At 38.3% G+C, this 15,936-nt stretch overlaps 1 protein-coding gene across 1 annotated transcript in view; it reads right to left on the bottom strand.

The window, feature by feature from the left end:
• Nucleotides 1-15,936, bottom strand: part of LOC111524825 (zinc finger protein 100) — a 49,307-nt gene that overhangs the window by 3,520 nt on the left and 29,851 nt on the right. The window contains exon 5 of the mRNA XM_031934906.1: nucleotides 29-541. Coding sequence (XP_031790766.1) covers nucleotides 29-541 — 513 coding nt within the window. The remainder of the gene's footprint in view (nucleotides 1-28; nucleotides 542-15,936) is intronic.

The following is a 15,936-nucleotide window of genomic DNA, read 5'->3' as shown; positions in this document are numbered from 1 at the left end:
GGTTTCTCTCCAGTATGAATTATCTTATGTGTAGTAAGGTGTGAGGACCGTTTAAATGCTTTGCCACATTCTTCACATTTGTAGGGTTTCTCTCCAGTATGAATTCTCCTGTGTGTAGTAAGGGTTGAGAACCAGTTAAAGGCTTTGCCACAATCTTTACATTGGTAGGAATTCTCTGTAATATGAAATCTTTTATGTTGACTTAGGTGTAAGAGCATGCAAAATGATTTCTCACATTTTTTACATTTGAAAGGTTTCTTTCCAGGTTGTCTTGTCTTATGTCTGTTTGAATTTGAAAATGTATGAAAGACTTTTGCATATGGATCACATTGAAATATGTTGCTCTGGGTAGTTATCAAACACTGGTTTAATTTGTTATCATCTTCTTTGTGCACCTCACACTCATCCACACTTTTACAGCCTTTTTGTAACTGTAAATTGTCATGTTCATAATTTCCGTATTTTTTCAGTATCGCTTCTTGAAAAGAATCTTTAATGTTCCACTCTGGCCAAAGGTCTTGGGCAAAATGAGAACATATAACTGAAAGAAAAAAAAAATAACAAATTACTTACTAGACACAGATAAATACAGTTTACAAATCTAACCTATAATATTATACAAACTATATAAGTAAGATGGCAAAGGAAAATACCAAAGGCCCTCATTCCTTTATAGACATGTAAATGTTAAAACAAAAAAACAAAAAAACAAAAAAAAAAAACCCAACCAAATTACATCTGAAAAAAATTTATAAATGGGTTAAGTGTGTGAAGTGCCCTGGTGAGAAAAATGCAAAGAGACGCCGGGCGCGGTGGCTCAAGCCTGTAATCCCAGCACTTTGGGAGGCCGAGACGGGCGGATCACGAGGTCAGGAGATCGAGACCATCCTGGCCAACACGGTGAAACCCCGTCTCTACTAAAAAATACAAAAACTAGCCGGGCGAGGTGGCGGGCGCCTGTAGTCCCAGCTACTCGGGAGGCTGAGGCAGGAGAATGGCCTAAACCCGCGAGGCGGAGTTTGCAGTGAGCTGAGATCCGGCCACTGCACTCCAGCCTGGGTGACACAGCAAGACTCCATCTCAAAAAAAGAAAAAAAAAAGAAAAATGCAAAGAGCCACTTAGAAGTAAAAGTCTGTTACATTTACCCAACACAGCTCTTCCTGCTCCCCAATATAAGATAGTGTCTTTAGAAGTAAATTCCCAACTTTGTAATGACAAGTAAAACACTGGCACATTTATCTTTATTACTTGTTTCTAGGAGCCCTTCCAGACACTGGTGTCTGTCTCTCATGAAATATAATGCTGAAAGAAACGGTGGTATACTTTGGAGTGACAGTTTAAGTTTGCTGAGACCAAAGGTAAATGTTTCAGCAACAGAGAGACTGCTGTACCACAGAGAGAAAACAGGCATAGCACGTGATTACTATTAAGAAGAAACATGAATAAACTCCTTTAACTAAAAAATAAGACAAAATTTCAGACAAGACACATTCTAAGAACATGTTTGAGAGACTCCCAGAATCTCTAACCAAGACAGTTGTTCAGACCATGCCAGGACAAAGCTACATTATGAAGACTGTAACAGGTAGCCTTTTTTAATGTCCAAATTTCAATCAAAGATTACAACATATACAAAATAAGGCAATATGGTTCCATAAAAATATAATTTTCAAAAAGAAACTATAAAAAAATATACACATTGATTTTAAAAATTGAAAATAAATTGAATAATACTCAATAAGTGAAATAGGAAGACAGAGAACTATAGAAAATCAGAAAAATGAAGAACATAAATATTTAGAATATCAAAAAAACAAATTGTGTAGGTAATAAATATAAAAAATAACTGAAAAATCTTGAAAGAAACAATGATGTACAAATGAGGAAGCTCAACAAACAAACAAACACATATATAAGCACAATTTCAAAAGTCACAGACCAGAAGAGAATCTTGGGAGCTGCAAGACAAAAGTGATGCGTCATTTGTAAGCAGTCTTATGAGACAGCCAGTGAATTGTCAACAAAAATTTTGCAGGCCAGAAGGGAGGTGTGTGATAAAGTCAAACTCCTGAAAAATACAATGATCAAGTAAGCACAATACCATCAGCAAATCTGTCCTGCCAAAAAAAAGAAAAAAACTTTCAAAAATAACAAAATTCTGAAAAGTATATTGGAACTCCATAAACCTTACTTATAAAAAGTACTGAAAGCAGTTGCTTCTATTGAAAATAACATGATTCAACAAAAACAACAAATAGTCAAATAAAAATACATTACTTTCGGGAGTGGGGAGGGATAGCATTAGGAGAAATACCTAATGTAAATGACAAGTTAGTGGGTGCAGCACACTAACAAGGCCCATGTATACATATGTAACAAACCCGCACATTGTGCACACGTACCTTAGAACTTAAAAGTATAATAATAAAAGAAAAAATGAAATAAAAACAAAACAAACACAAAAAACCACAATAACAAAAAATTACATTACTTTCTGGGAAAGATTATGTGCACATATATACTTTTACTTCTAAGTATATGCACATACACCAAAATGGAATTTCTTAGCATTATCATAATGGTGCAGAAAACATTTTTAATTATTTCCTAAAATTTGAAAGAGAAAATCACAGAAATCATTATAAACATCTGTTAATAAATACACCACATAAAAAGATACAATTAGCAAAATCAATGACAAATTTGAGGGGAGATGTAATGAGAAAAAAACTGTGCATGCAACTGAAGTTCCTTTTTACTAGATTGAAATATACTGTTGTATCTTTTGGAGGCTTATATAATCCCCAAGGTCCCAAGAAGAACATATGTGTATAGATAAATGAAACAAAATAAGAAAGAAGTAAAAGCATATCAATATAAAAATAAAAAGACACAAAGACAGAGAGAAAATGAGTGACCAAGATATAAGAATCAAATAAAGCAATGAATAAAATAACATTACTATGTCTTTCTGCTTCAGAAAATTATTTAAATATATATCTTTAACTTTTCAATCAAGAGACATATTCTCAATAAAGATTTATTTAAATATTTTAAAAACTGATATCCAACTTGCCTTTCTATGAGACTAAGCTGAGATATATTGATAAAAGAAAACTGAAAGTGGCAAGATGGATATAGATATTGCACAAAAATATTAACCAAATGAAAGAAGAGGTCAAAATATTACATAAGCTACATCTTAAGTGAAAAACTTTCACATTTTATAAAATGTACTACAAGTCAAAACTGCAAAGAGACAGAGAAGGACATTAAACAATAATAGATTCATTTAGTGATAACGTAAGTCAAATGTGTGTGTGTATTTCACATTAAGGTTCCAAATACATAAAGCAAATATTGACAGAATGGAAGAATCACCTAGACAGCAATATTATAGTAGAACATTTCAATAATTTACTTTCCATAATAAAAATAAAAAAAAACAAAACAGAATATTTGTAAGTGAAGAGAGGACTTGAAGGCAGTATAAAACTATGATTTCTAACAGAGGTGTAGAGAAGTCTCCTCAACAATATCGGGATACACATGCTTCTTAATTGCTCATAAACATTCTGCTTAATAGACCACATGGTAGGCCAAAAAAGATGTCTTAACACATTTGTTAAGACTGAAATTGTGTGGATTATATTATATGAACGAAATGGAATGAGAGTATAAAACAATAATAGAAAAAGATTAAAAATTTACAAATACGGCCGGGCGCGGTGGCTCAAGCCTGTAATCCCAGCACTTTGGGAGGCCAAGACGGGCGGATCACAAGGTCAGGAGTTCGAGACCATCCTGGCTAACACGGTGAAACCCCGTCTCTACTAAAAATACAAAAAAACTAGCCGGGCGAGGTGGCGGCGCCTGTAGTCCCAGCTACTCGGGAGGCTGAGGCAGGAGAATGGCGTAAACCCGGGAGGCGGAGCTTGCAGTGAGCTGAGATCCGGCCACTGCACTGTAGTGCGGGCGACAGAGCGAGACTCCGCCTCAAAAAAAAAAAAAAAAAAAAAAAAAAAAAAAAAAATTTACAAATACATGGAAATTAAACAACACACTCTTGAGCATGCTCCTGTTCAAAGGTAGAAATAATTGATATTTTGAAAACGTCCATACTTCTCAAAGTAATCTACAGATTTAATGCAATGTTGTTAAAAAATTCTCATTGCATTTTTGAGGAAATAGAAACAATAACCCCAAAAGTATATAAAATGTCAAGAGACAATAAAGTACCCAAGAGTCTTCAAAAAAAGAAAATGTTGAAGGCATTATAGTTCTTGATTTCAAAACACATTACAAAGCTACAGAATTAAAGTAATTTGGTATAAGTATAATGGTTAAAAAGTAGACTAATAAAATAGAATGCTGCAGCTATAGAAACTTTCACATATATGGTTATATGAAGAGTTATTTTCATATCCATAATTATTGTAGCATTTTTACTGAAAGGCAATAGGTAAAAGCAATGCAAATTTCTTTCTTTTTTTTTTTTTTTAAGATGGAGTCTTACACTGTTGCCCAGACTGGAGCGCAGTGGCACGATCTCAGCTTACTGCAACCTCAGCCTCCCATGATCAAGTGATTCTCCTGCCTCGGCCTCCTGAGTAGCTGGGACTACAAGTGTGTACCACCATGCCCGGCTATTTTTTGTATTTTTAGTAGAGACAGGATTTCACTATGTTGGCCAGGATGGTCTTGATCTCTTGACCTTGTTATGTGCCTGCCTCAGCCTCTCAAAGTGCTGGGATTACAGCAATGAGCCACTGCACCCAGCAGAAATGGAAATTTCTGTCACCAAATTATCCAATAGATGTAATTTGCAATATAAAAATACTGGAATATCACCCAGGATTTAAAAAGCAGGAAATATTCTAACAACTCTAAAAATAAAGTTTGATGACATTATGCAAAATAAAATGAGCTAGCCACAATAAGACAGAGATTGTATGAGACATATGAGGCAGTCACATTCTTAGAAACAGAAAACAAAGTGGTTTTTGCAAAGTGCCAGAAAATCAGAAAAACTGGTTGTTGTTGTACATTGAGATTGAGCTTTGCAAGATAAAACATTCTAGGGGTATGTTGCATAACATTATAAATATAAATAATAGGACTAAACAGAATATTAAAAAATATTTGGTAATGAGTCAGGTGCGCTAACTCACATCTGTAATCCCAGGACTGTGGGAGGCCAAGGTGGGCGGATCACAAGGTCAGGACTTTGAGACCAGCCTGGGCAACGGAGTGAGGCGAAAGAATCAGTTGAAACCAGGAGGCAGAGGTGGCAGTGAGCCAAGATCCCACCACTTCACCTCAGCCTGGGCAACAGAGTAAGACTCTGTTTCAAAAAAAAAAAAGATAATATTTTGTGTGTTTTGGACAAGTAAAAATGAACAATACCTAAAAAGATCCAATTAAAATAGTTTCAATATTATCTTCAAATTCCAAAGTGTTTCTCCCACACAGAAGTAATATAGATTCACAACAAATATTGGAATTAGAATTTTTATAACTGGTCACCTGGCCAAGACCGAACGACCATTTACAACAAACCTACACAACAAATATACAAGTCAAAAAATAAACAGAGATATTTATAAAGGCAAACAAACACAGAAGTAATTATATTGGCAGTAGACATATGGCTGATTTATATTTGATTTTGCTAGACACTGCCTTAAATTGTACAGAGTTAAACACTGTCATACACAATTATAATATAAAATAAAACACCGAAACACAAGCAGCTGGTGTTAGGTGTCATACCTTAAAATATATAACACAATAGGCCGGGCGCGATGGCTCAAGCCTGTAATCCCAGCACTTTGGGAGGCCGAGACGGGCGGATCACGAGGTCAGGAGATCGAGACCATCCTGACTAACACGGTGAAACCCCGTCTCTACTAAAAATACAAAAAATTAGCCGGGCGAGGTGGCCGGCACCTGTGGTCCCAGCTACTGGGGAGGCTGAGGCAGGAGAATGGCGTGAACCCGGGAGGCAGAGCTTGCAGTGAGCTGAGATCCAGCCACTGCACTCCAGCCTGGGCGACAGAGCAAGACTCCGTCTCAAAAAAAAAAAAATATATATATATATATATATATAACACAATATAAAATATAAAATAAATATAAAATATATATATAAAATATATAACACAAAATTAAAATATGGAACGTAAAACATACTGGACACCATCAAGTAGATCAATATTTTCATGAAATGAATCTTAGAAGAATATAGGGCAAAAGTAATACAAAGGTTACTTGAAGAAAAAAAGGCTGAGAACTTCCCAAATTTTGATGTAATAAAAAAATTTCTAACCAATACTTAATTCAAAATTATTTTACTTCGAAAACAAGATAAAAACAAAGACTTTCCAAAATAAAAGTTCAGGGCATTTATTACAATTACCACAGTCCTACATAAAATGTTAAATGGTGGCCAGGCACAGTGGCTAGGCCTATAATTTTACAGCTTTAGGAAGTCAAGGCAGATAGATCACTTGAGACTAGTAGTTCAAGATCAGCCAGAGAAACATAGTGAGACTCTGATTACAAACAAAAAGAAATCCTAAAATGAGTCCATTATGTTGAAAAACAAAATGATGCTAGAAGTATCAAAAAACTGTATATAAATACAAAGCTGTCCATTAAATGTAAATAACAGACACACACAGAATTTTCTACTATCACAATGATGGGCATAAAACCCTTACAGTTCTTATTTAGATATAACAAACAAGATACAAATCTGCATAAATCTGTTAGTAGATACACAATGTAAGATAATATGGCTTTGAATATTAATAACAAATTGGAAAATATAACAGTACAGGTTTTGTATTTAATTGAAGGTGTGATGAGATTAAAATACATTGTTTTAACTTTAAGTTGTTTTATAGGCCGGGCGCAGTGGCTCAAGCCTGTAATCCCAGCACTTTGGGAGGCTGAGGCAGGCGGATCACAAGGTCAGGAGTTCGAGACCAGCCTGGCCAATATGGTGAAACTCCATCTCTACTAAAAATACAAAAATTAGCCAGGAGTGGTGGCGGACACCTGTAGTCCCAGCTGCTCGGGAGGCTGAGGCAGGAGAATCGCTTGAATCCGGGAGGCGGAGGTTGTAGCGAGCCAAGATCGGGCCACTGCACTCCAGCCTGGGCGACACAGTGAGACTCGGTCTCAAAAAAAAAAAAAAAAAAAGATGTTTTATGTAATCTGTTTTTCAATATGGCTACATTATATTTCAAGATGACTACATTATACTTATGGAAAGTATGCAGAACAAAATAAAAAATAATCAAAGTACATGTCACAACAAAATTAAAACAAACAAAACTTAAGAGAGTAACACAGGAAATGAGAAAAGACATATCTATAAGAAACACATGAAACAGTAACAATGAGGTGGTTTCTGCAGATCAGCAGACTTAGTCTTTCCCCCTGCTGGCTCTGAGGAATCTGGACAGTCCAGATGTATGGAATTTCCCCCACTGAAGCACACCCCCTTCACCAAGCAGCAGCCAGAGTGCTTTGTTAAGTGGTTCCTAAATCCTGTGCATCCTGACTAGGTGAGACCCCCCCAACAGGCATTGTAAGACAACTTATAAAGAAGCATTCCCACTGTCATCAGTTCAGTGCCCATCTGGGATAAAGCTTACAGATGAAGGAGCAGGCAGTTCTCTCTGCTGTTCTGCAGACTTCACTGGTGACACCTCCAGGTGTGGGAGAAACCCAGGCAAATAGGATCTGAAGTAGATCCCAAGCAAATCACAGAGGCCCTACTGAAGAGGGGCCTGACTGTTAAAGGAAAAACAGAAAGCAACAACAGCAGCACCAACAAAGATGTTGCCACAAAAAACCCATCCAAAGGTCAGCAGCCTCAAAGACCAAAGCTAGATAAACTCATGACAATGAGAAGAATCAATAAAAAAATGCTGTAAACTCAAAAAGCCAGAGTGTCTCTACTCCTCCAAATAATCACAACATATCTCCAACAAGAGCACAGACCTGGGAGAAGGCTGAGATGGATAAATTGAGAGAAGCAGGCTTCAGAAGGTGGGCAATAATGAACTTCAATGAGCTAATGAAGCATGTTCTAACCCAATGCAAAGAAGCTAAGAACCATGAAAAACATTACAGGAGCTGTTAACCCAAATAATTAGTTCAGAGATGAACTTGACCGACCTGATGCAACTGAAAAACACAACATGAGAACTTCACAATGCAACCACAAGTATCAATAACTGAGTAGACCAAGCAGGGAAAAGAATTTCAGAGCTTGAAGAGTATCTTGCTGAAATAAGGCAGATAAGATTGAAAAAATAAAAATAAAAAGGAATGAAAAAAATCTTCGAAAACTATTGGATTATGTAAAAAGACCAAACTTACAAGTGATTGCAGTACCCTGAAGAGATGGAAAGAATGGAACCAAGTTGGAAAACATACTTCAGGATATCATCCAGAAGAACTTTTCCAAGACAGGCCATCAACCAAATTCAGAAAATCCAGAGAACTCCAGTAAGATATTTCATGAGAAGATCAACCTCAAGATACGTAATTATCAGATTCTTCAATGTTAAACTTCAGGAAAAAATGATAAGAGCAGCCAAAGGGAAGGCCAGGTAGCCTACTAAAAATTGGACCTCTAACAAGACACCCTACAAGCCAGAAGACATTGGGGGCCAATATTCAGCATTCTTAAAAAAATGAATTTCTAACCCAGAATATCCAGCAAAACTAAGCTTCATAAGTGAAGGAGAAATGAAATCATTTTCAGACAAACAAATGCTAAGGGAATTCATCACCACTAGGCCTGCCTTGCAAGAGCTCCTAAAAGCAGCACTAAATATGAAAAGAAGAAACCACTACCAGCAAATGAAAAACACACTGAAGTACAAAGACCAGTGACATTATGAAACAACTACATCAACAGGTCTGCAAAATAACCAGCTAGCACCACAAGAACAGGATCAAATTCACACACAACAATATTAACCTTAAATTTAAATGGACTAAATGCCCCAATTAATCCCAGCACTTTTGGAGGCCGAGGCGGGTGGATCACGAGGTCAAGAGATCAAGACCATACTAGCTAACACAGTGAAACCTCGTCTCTACTAAAAATACAAAAAATTAGCCAGGCATGGTGGCAGGTGCCTGTAATCCCAGCTACTCAGGAGGCTGACGCAGGAGAATGGTGTGAACCTGGGAGGCAGAGCTGGCAGTGAGCCAAGATCGTGCCACTGCACTCCAGACTCCAGCCTGGGCAACAGTGTGAGACTCTGTCTAAAAGAAAAAAAAAAAAAAAAGAACAAGACAGAATGGCAAGCTGGTTAAAGAGTCAAGACTCACTGGTGTGCTGTATTCAAGAGACCCATCTCACATGCAAAGACACACATAGCCTGAAAATAAAGAGAGAAAAATTTACCAAGCAAATAAAATGACAAAATAAGCAGGGGTGGCAATTGTAGTTTATGATAAAACAGACTTTAAACCAACAAAGATCAAAAAAGACAAGGAAGGATACTACATAATGGTAAAGGGTCAATTCAAGGAACACCCAGATTTGTTTTTATTGATTGATTGACTTTCTTTGAGACCAAGTCTCGCTCTGTCACTTTTCCCTTAGCATTTGTTGGAGTGCAGTGGCATGATCTTGGCTCACTACAAGCTCCACCTCCTGGGTTCATGCCATTCTCCTGCCTCAGCCTTCCGAGTAGCTGGGACTACAGGCGCTCGCCACCATGCTCGGCTAATATTTTGTATTTTTAGTAGAGACAGGGTTTCACCTTGTTAGCCAGGATGGTCTTGATCTCCTTACCTCATGATCGGCCAGCCTCAGCCTCCAAAAGTGCTGGCATTACAGGCATGAGCCACCATGACAGGCCTTATTGATCTATTTTTTTTTTTTTGGAGACAGAGTCTTGCTCTGTCGCCCAGGCTGGAGTGCAGTGGCCAGATCTCAGCTCACTGCAAGCTCCACCTCCCGGGTTCACGCCATTCTCCTGCCTCAGCCTCCCGAGCAGCTGGGACCACAAGTGCCCGCCACCTCGCCCGGCTAGTTTTTTTTTAAGTAGAGACGGAGTTTCACCGTGTTAGCCAGGATGGTCTCGATCTCCTGACCTCGTGATCCGCCCGTCTCGGCCTCCCAAAGTGCTGGGATTACAGGCTTGAGCCACCGCGCCCGGCCTTGATCTATTTTTTGAGATGGAATCTCACTCTGTTGCCCAGGCTAGAGTGCAATGGCACGATCTTGGCTCACTGCAACCTTCACTTCGCAGTTTCAAGTGATTCTCCTGCCTCAGCTTCCTGAGTAGGTGGGATTACAGGCACCAACCACTATTCCCAGCTAATTTGTTTTAATAGAGACAGGGTTTCACCATGTTGGCTAGGCTGGTCTCAAACTCCTGAACTCAGGGGATCTGCCCGCCTTGGCCTCCGAAAGTGCTGGCATTACAGGCATGAGTCACATGTCCAGCCAGCACTCAAATTTATAAAACATACTTAGATACCTACAAAAAGCCTTAGACTCCCACAAAATGACAGTGGGAGACTTTAACACCCCACTGCCAATACTAGACAGATCTTTGGGAAAGAAAAATAACAAGGATATTCAGGACTTCTATCAGGTCAAGTGGACCTGACAGATATTTACAGAACTCACCAGCCAAAAAAAAAAAAACACATTCTTCTAACTGCCACATGACACTTACTTTAAAATTGATTATATAATTGGAAGTAAAACATTCCTTAGCAAATTCAAAAGAACTGAAATCGTAACAGTTTCTCAGACCACAGTGCAATCAAATTAGAACTCAAGAGTAAGAAACTCACTCAAAACCACACAACTACATGGAAATTTAACAACATACTCCTGAATGACTTCTGAGTAAATAATAAAATTAAGTCAGAAATCAAAAAATTATTTGAAACCAATGAGAACAAAGAGGCAATATACCAGAATCTCTGGAATACAGCTAAAGTAGTGTTAAGGGGGAAAAAATAGCACTAAGTACCCACATCAAAAAGCTAGAAAGATCTCAAATTGACTCCCTAACATCACTACTAAAAGAAAAAGAGAACCAAGAGCAAACAAACCCCAAAGCCAGCAGAAGACAAAAAATAACCAGGATCAGAGTGGAACCATACAAGACAGAGTCACAAAAAAAAAACCCTTCAAAAAAAATCAATAAATCCAGGAGCTGTTTTTTAAAAAAATAAAAGAGATAGACCACTAGCTAGATTAATAAAGAAAAGAGGGAAGAATGAAATAGACACAATAAAAAATGATAAAGCAGATATCAGCAGTGACCCTAGATTAATACAATCATCAGGGCTGGGTGTGGTGGATCATGCCTGTAATCCCAGCACTTTGGGAGGCCAAAGTGGGTGGATCACCTGAGGTCAGGAGTTATAGAGTGGCCTGGCCAACAAAGTGAAACCCTGTCTCTACTAAAAATAAAATAAAAAAAAATTAGCCAGGCATGGTGGCTGGCGCTTATCATTTCAGCTACTCAGGGGGCTGAGGCAGGAGAATCACTTGAACCCAGGAGGCGGAGGTTGCAGTGAGCCGAGATCACACCATCACACTCCAGGCTGGGGGACAAGAGCAAGACTTCATCTCAAAAAAAAAAAAAAAAAAAAAAAAAAAAAGAAGAAGAAGAAAAAAGAAATACAGACATCAGAAAATACTATCAACACCTCTATGTACATAAACTGGAAAATCTAGAAGAAATGGATAAATTACTGGACACATAACCCTCCCAAGACTGAATCAGAAAGAAGTTGAATCACTGAATAGACCAACAACAAGTTCTGAAATTGAGACAGTAATAAATAGGCTACCAACCAAAAAAACCCCAGGACCAGATGGATTTACAGCTGGATTCTACCAGAGGTACAAAGAAGAGCTGGTACTATCTCTTCTGAAACCATTTTAAATGAAAGAAAAGGAGGAACTCCTCCCTAACTCATTTTATAAGATCAGCATCATTCTGATACTCAACCTGGCAGAGATATAAAAACAACAACAACAAAAACTTAAAACCAATATCCCTGATAAACATTGATGCAGGCCGGGCATGGTGGCTCTCACCTGTAATCCCAGCACTTTGAAGGCCGAGGCAGGCAGATCAGTTGAGGTTAGGAGTTCAAGACCAGCCTGGCCAGCATGGTGAAACCCCATCTCTACTAAAAATACAAAAATTAGCTGGGTGTGGTGGTGCACGCCTGTGATCCCAGCTACTCAGGAAACTGAGTCAGGAGAACTGCTTGAACCCAGGAGGTGGAGGTTGCAATGAGCCGAGATTGCGCCACTGCACTCCAGCCTGGGCGACAGAGTGACACTCTGTCAAAAAAAAAAAAAAAAAAAAATTGATGGAGAATGAGAAAACTATTTTAAAATTAATATGGAACCCCAAAAGGCCCTATATAGCCAAGACAATCTTAAGCAAAAAGAACAAAGTTGGATTCATCATGCTATCCAATTAAAACTATGCTACAAGGTTGTAGTAACCAAAACAGCCTGGCACTGGTATAAAAACAGACACATAGACCCATGAAACGGAATAAAGAACTCGGAAATAAGACTGTATATCTACAACCACCTAATCTTTGAAAAACCTGACAAAAACAAGCCACAAGGAAAGAACTCCCTATTCAATAAATGGTTCTGGGAGAACTGACTAGCCATATGCAGAGACTGGAAACTGGATGTGGTAAGAAAAAGAGCAAGTGTGAGGTGAAAAAGCCAGGTTCAGGCCAGGCACACAGACTCACGCCTATACTCCAAGCACTTTGGGAGATCAATGAGGTCAGGAGTTCGAGACCAGCCTGAACAACATGGTGAAATCCCATCTCTACTAAAAAACTACAAAAATTAGCTAGGCATGGTGGCGGGTGCCTGTAATCCCAGCTATTTGGGAGGCTGAGGCAAGGGAATCCCTTGAACCAGGGAGGCAGAGGTTGCAGTGAGCTATGATGGCGCCATTGCACTCCAGCCTAGACTACAGAGTGAAACTCCATCTCGAAAAAATTTAAAAAGCCAGCTTCTTTTAATGAACTGCTCTCATTTGAATTAATGAAGTGTAAACTTTCTGATTATCAAAAGGCTGGTGCTAAGGCATTTATGAGAAATTTGCCCCCATGACCAAAAAACCTCCCTACCGAGTTCCACATCCAACATGGAGGATTACAATGCAGCATGAGGTTTGCAGAACATGGACATCCAAACCATATCACAGACAAACTAGGCTTAACAGACACGTAGAAAATTTTTCAGTTAAAAGCAAAATAATACACAACATTCTTATTTATACTTGATGTATTCTGTTAGAATCTCTAAATATAAAACAGATGAGCTGAGTGCAATGGCTCACACCTGTAATACTACGTAATTTTGGGAGGCTGAGGCAAGAGAACTGCTTGAGCCCATGAGTTAGAAACTATCCTAGGCAACATAGGAAGATTCTGTCTCAGGCCGGGCGCGGTGGCTCAAGCCTGTAATCCCAGCACTTTGGGAGGCCGAGACGGGCGGATCACGAGGTCAGGAGATCGAGACCATCCTGGCTAACACAGTGAAACCCCGTCTCTACTAAAAAAATACAAAAAACTAGCTGGGCGAGGTGGCGGGCGCCTGTAGTCCCAGCTACTCGGGAGGCTGAGGCAGGAGAATGGCGTAAACCTGGGAGGCGGAGCTTGCAGTGAGCTGAGATCCGGCCACTGCACTCCAGCCTGGGCGACAGAGCGAGACTCCGTCTCAAAAAAAAAAAAAAAAAAAAAAAAAAAACACATTCTTCAACATATTCCTGCCAAGGATCAAAAATTTTAATTTTGTTGAGATACCAACATAACCTACAGAGGTGAGCAAATTCAGTACAATCTCTATAAAAATCTCAATAGCACAGTTATTACAGAAATATTCTTTAAAATATTTGATTGTGAACTATAACTAACCAAACACCCATGAAAAGAACAGAGGCATTATACTTCCTGATTTTAAAACATTAAAAGCTACAATAACAATAACAGTATGGTACTAATACAAAGACAGATAAACAGATGAAAGAGCGGAATAGAGTTCAGAAACGAACCCTTGTGTATATGATTAGATGAACTTCCACAAAGCCGCCATGAACATACAATAGAGAAAAGGTAACTTTTACAAAAAATAATGTTAATAACTAAATATCAACACTGATAAAATAAAGTTGGATCATTTCCTTGAACCATATATAAAAAAAGTTTTCAATAAAATACACACATAAAAAAACAAATCTCTTAGAACAAAATAGAAAAAAATCATGACATGGGTCTTGGCATCATTTTCTTAGCTACAACATTAAATGCATGAACAATAACAAAAAAAAACAGAAAAATTTAACTACACTCTACTTCAAAATTTCTCCACATTAGAAAAAAAAAACCTTCAATCATGTGAAAATGCCTCATAAGAAATGGGTGAAAATATTTGCAAGTCACATGTGATAAGAGTTAATATTCAGGCCAGGCGCAGTGGTTCACACCTGTAATCCTAGCACTTTGGAGGCCGAGGTGCGTGGATCACCTGAGGTCACAAGTTCAAGACCAGCCTGACCAAATTACAAATTAATAATTTGTAGAGAAACGCATAAAAATAAAAATGAAAAACGAAATCACCTCACATCGAATTACAATGGCCACTATAAATTATTTAAAGATGCCAAATCTGTTGATGATGCAATGAAAATGAAACCTCTGTTGATGCTGGTAGAAAACAAAGATGCAGTCATCATTTTAAAATGTTACGTTTCTCAAATAATTAAAAATGGAATTATCAAATACAGCAACTCCATTAATGAATCTAAATTCAAAATATGCAACAAAAGACCTAGAAGACATATTTGAACAGCTATGATTATTGTACCAGTACTCACAAAAGTCAAAAGTCTGAGGCAACCCGGGTGTCTCTTGATTTATGAACACATCAAAAATGTAACATATACATACAATGGAATATTATTCAGACTTAAAGAAGAAAATCTTGTCACATTTTAAGATAAACTTTGAGAATATTACGTCACCTGAAATAAGCCAGAAACAAAATGATGGACACTGTATTATTCCACTTACATGAGATATCTTAAATAGTCACACTCATAAAAACAGAAAGTAGAAGGGTGCTTGTCAAGGGCTGAGGAGAGGGCAAAATGGGTTGTTGTTACTTATTGGGTATTTTTAGTTTCATAAGATGTAAAATTTCTATAAGTCTTTGGCATACCAATGTGAATCTACTTAACATGGTTAAAATGTAATTATTATTATTATTATTATTATTATTATTATTATTTTTAAGATGATATTTCACTCTTGTTGCCCAGGCTGAAGGGTAATGGGGCAATCTTGGCTACTGCAACCTATGGCTCCCAGGTTCAAGCAATTCTCCTGCCTCAGCCTCTTGAGTAGCTGGGATTACAGGCACCTGTCACAAGGCCTCGCTAATTTTTGTATTTTTAGTAGAGATGGGGTTTCACTATGCTGGTCAGGCTGGTCTTGAACTTCTGACCTCAGGTAGTCTGCCCGCCTCAGCCTCCCAAAGTGCTGGGATTACAGACATGAGCCACCACGCCTCGCCTGTAAAACTTTTTTTTTGTTTTTGAGACAGTCTCACTCTGTCACCCAAGCTGGAGTGCAGTGGCACAACTCACTTCAGCCTCAAACTTCCAGGCTCAAGTAATTCTCTTCTCTCAATTTCCCAAGTAGCTGAAACCACAGTTGCACACCACCATGCCTGGCAATTTTTAAAATAATTTTGTGGAGAAGGAATCTCCCCGTGTTGCCCTGGCTGGTCACAAACTTTTGGGCTCAAGTGATCCTCCTTTCTTGATCTCCCGAAATCCTGGGACTACAGTTGTGAGCCACCACCACCTCTGGCCCTGAAATGTACACTTAAA

This window comes from Piliocolobus tephrosceles, chromosome 21 (genome assembly GCF_002776525.5).
Source record: "Piliocolobus tephrosceles isolate RC106 chromosome 21, ASM277652v3, whole genome shotgun sequence".
Taxonomy (NCBI): Eukaryota; Metazoa; Chordata; class Mammalia; order Primates; family Cercopithecidae; genus Piliocolobus; species Piliocolobus tephrosceles.
Note: the sequence above shows the minus strand (reverse complement) of the source record. Positions and strands in the feature narration are given on the sequence as shown.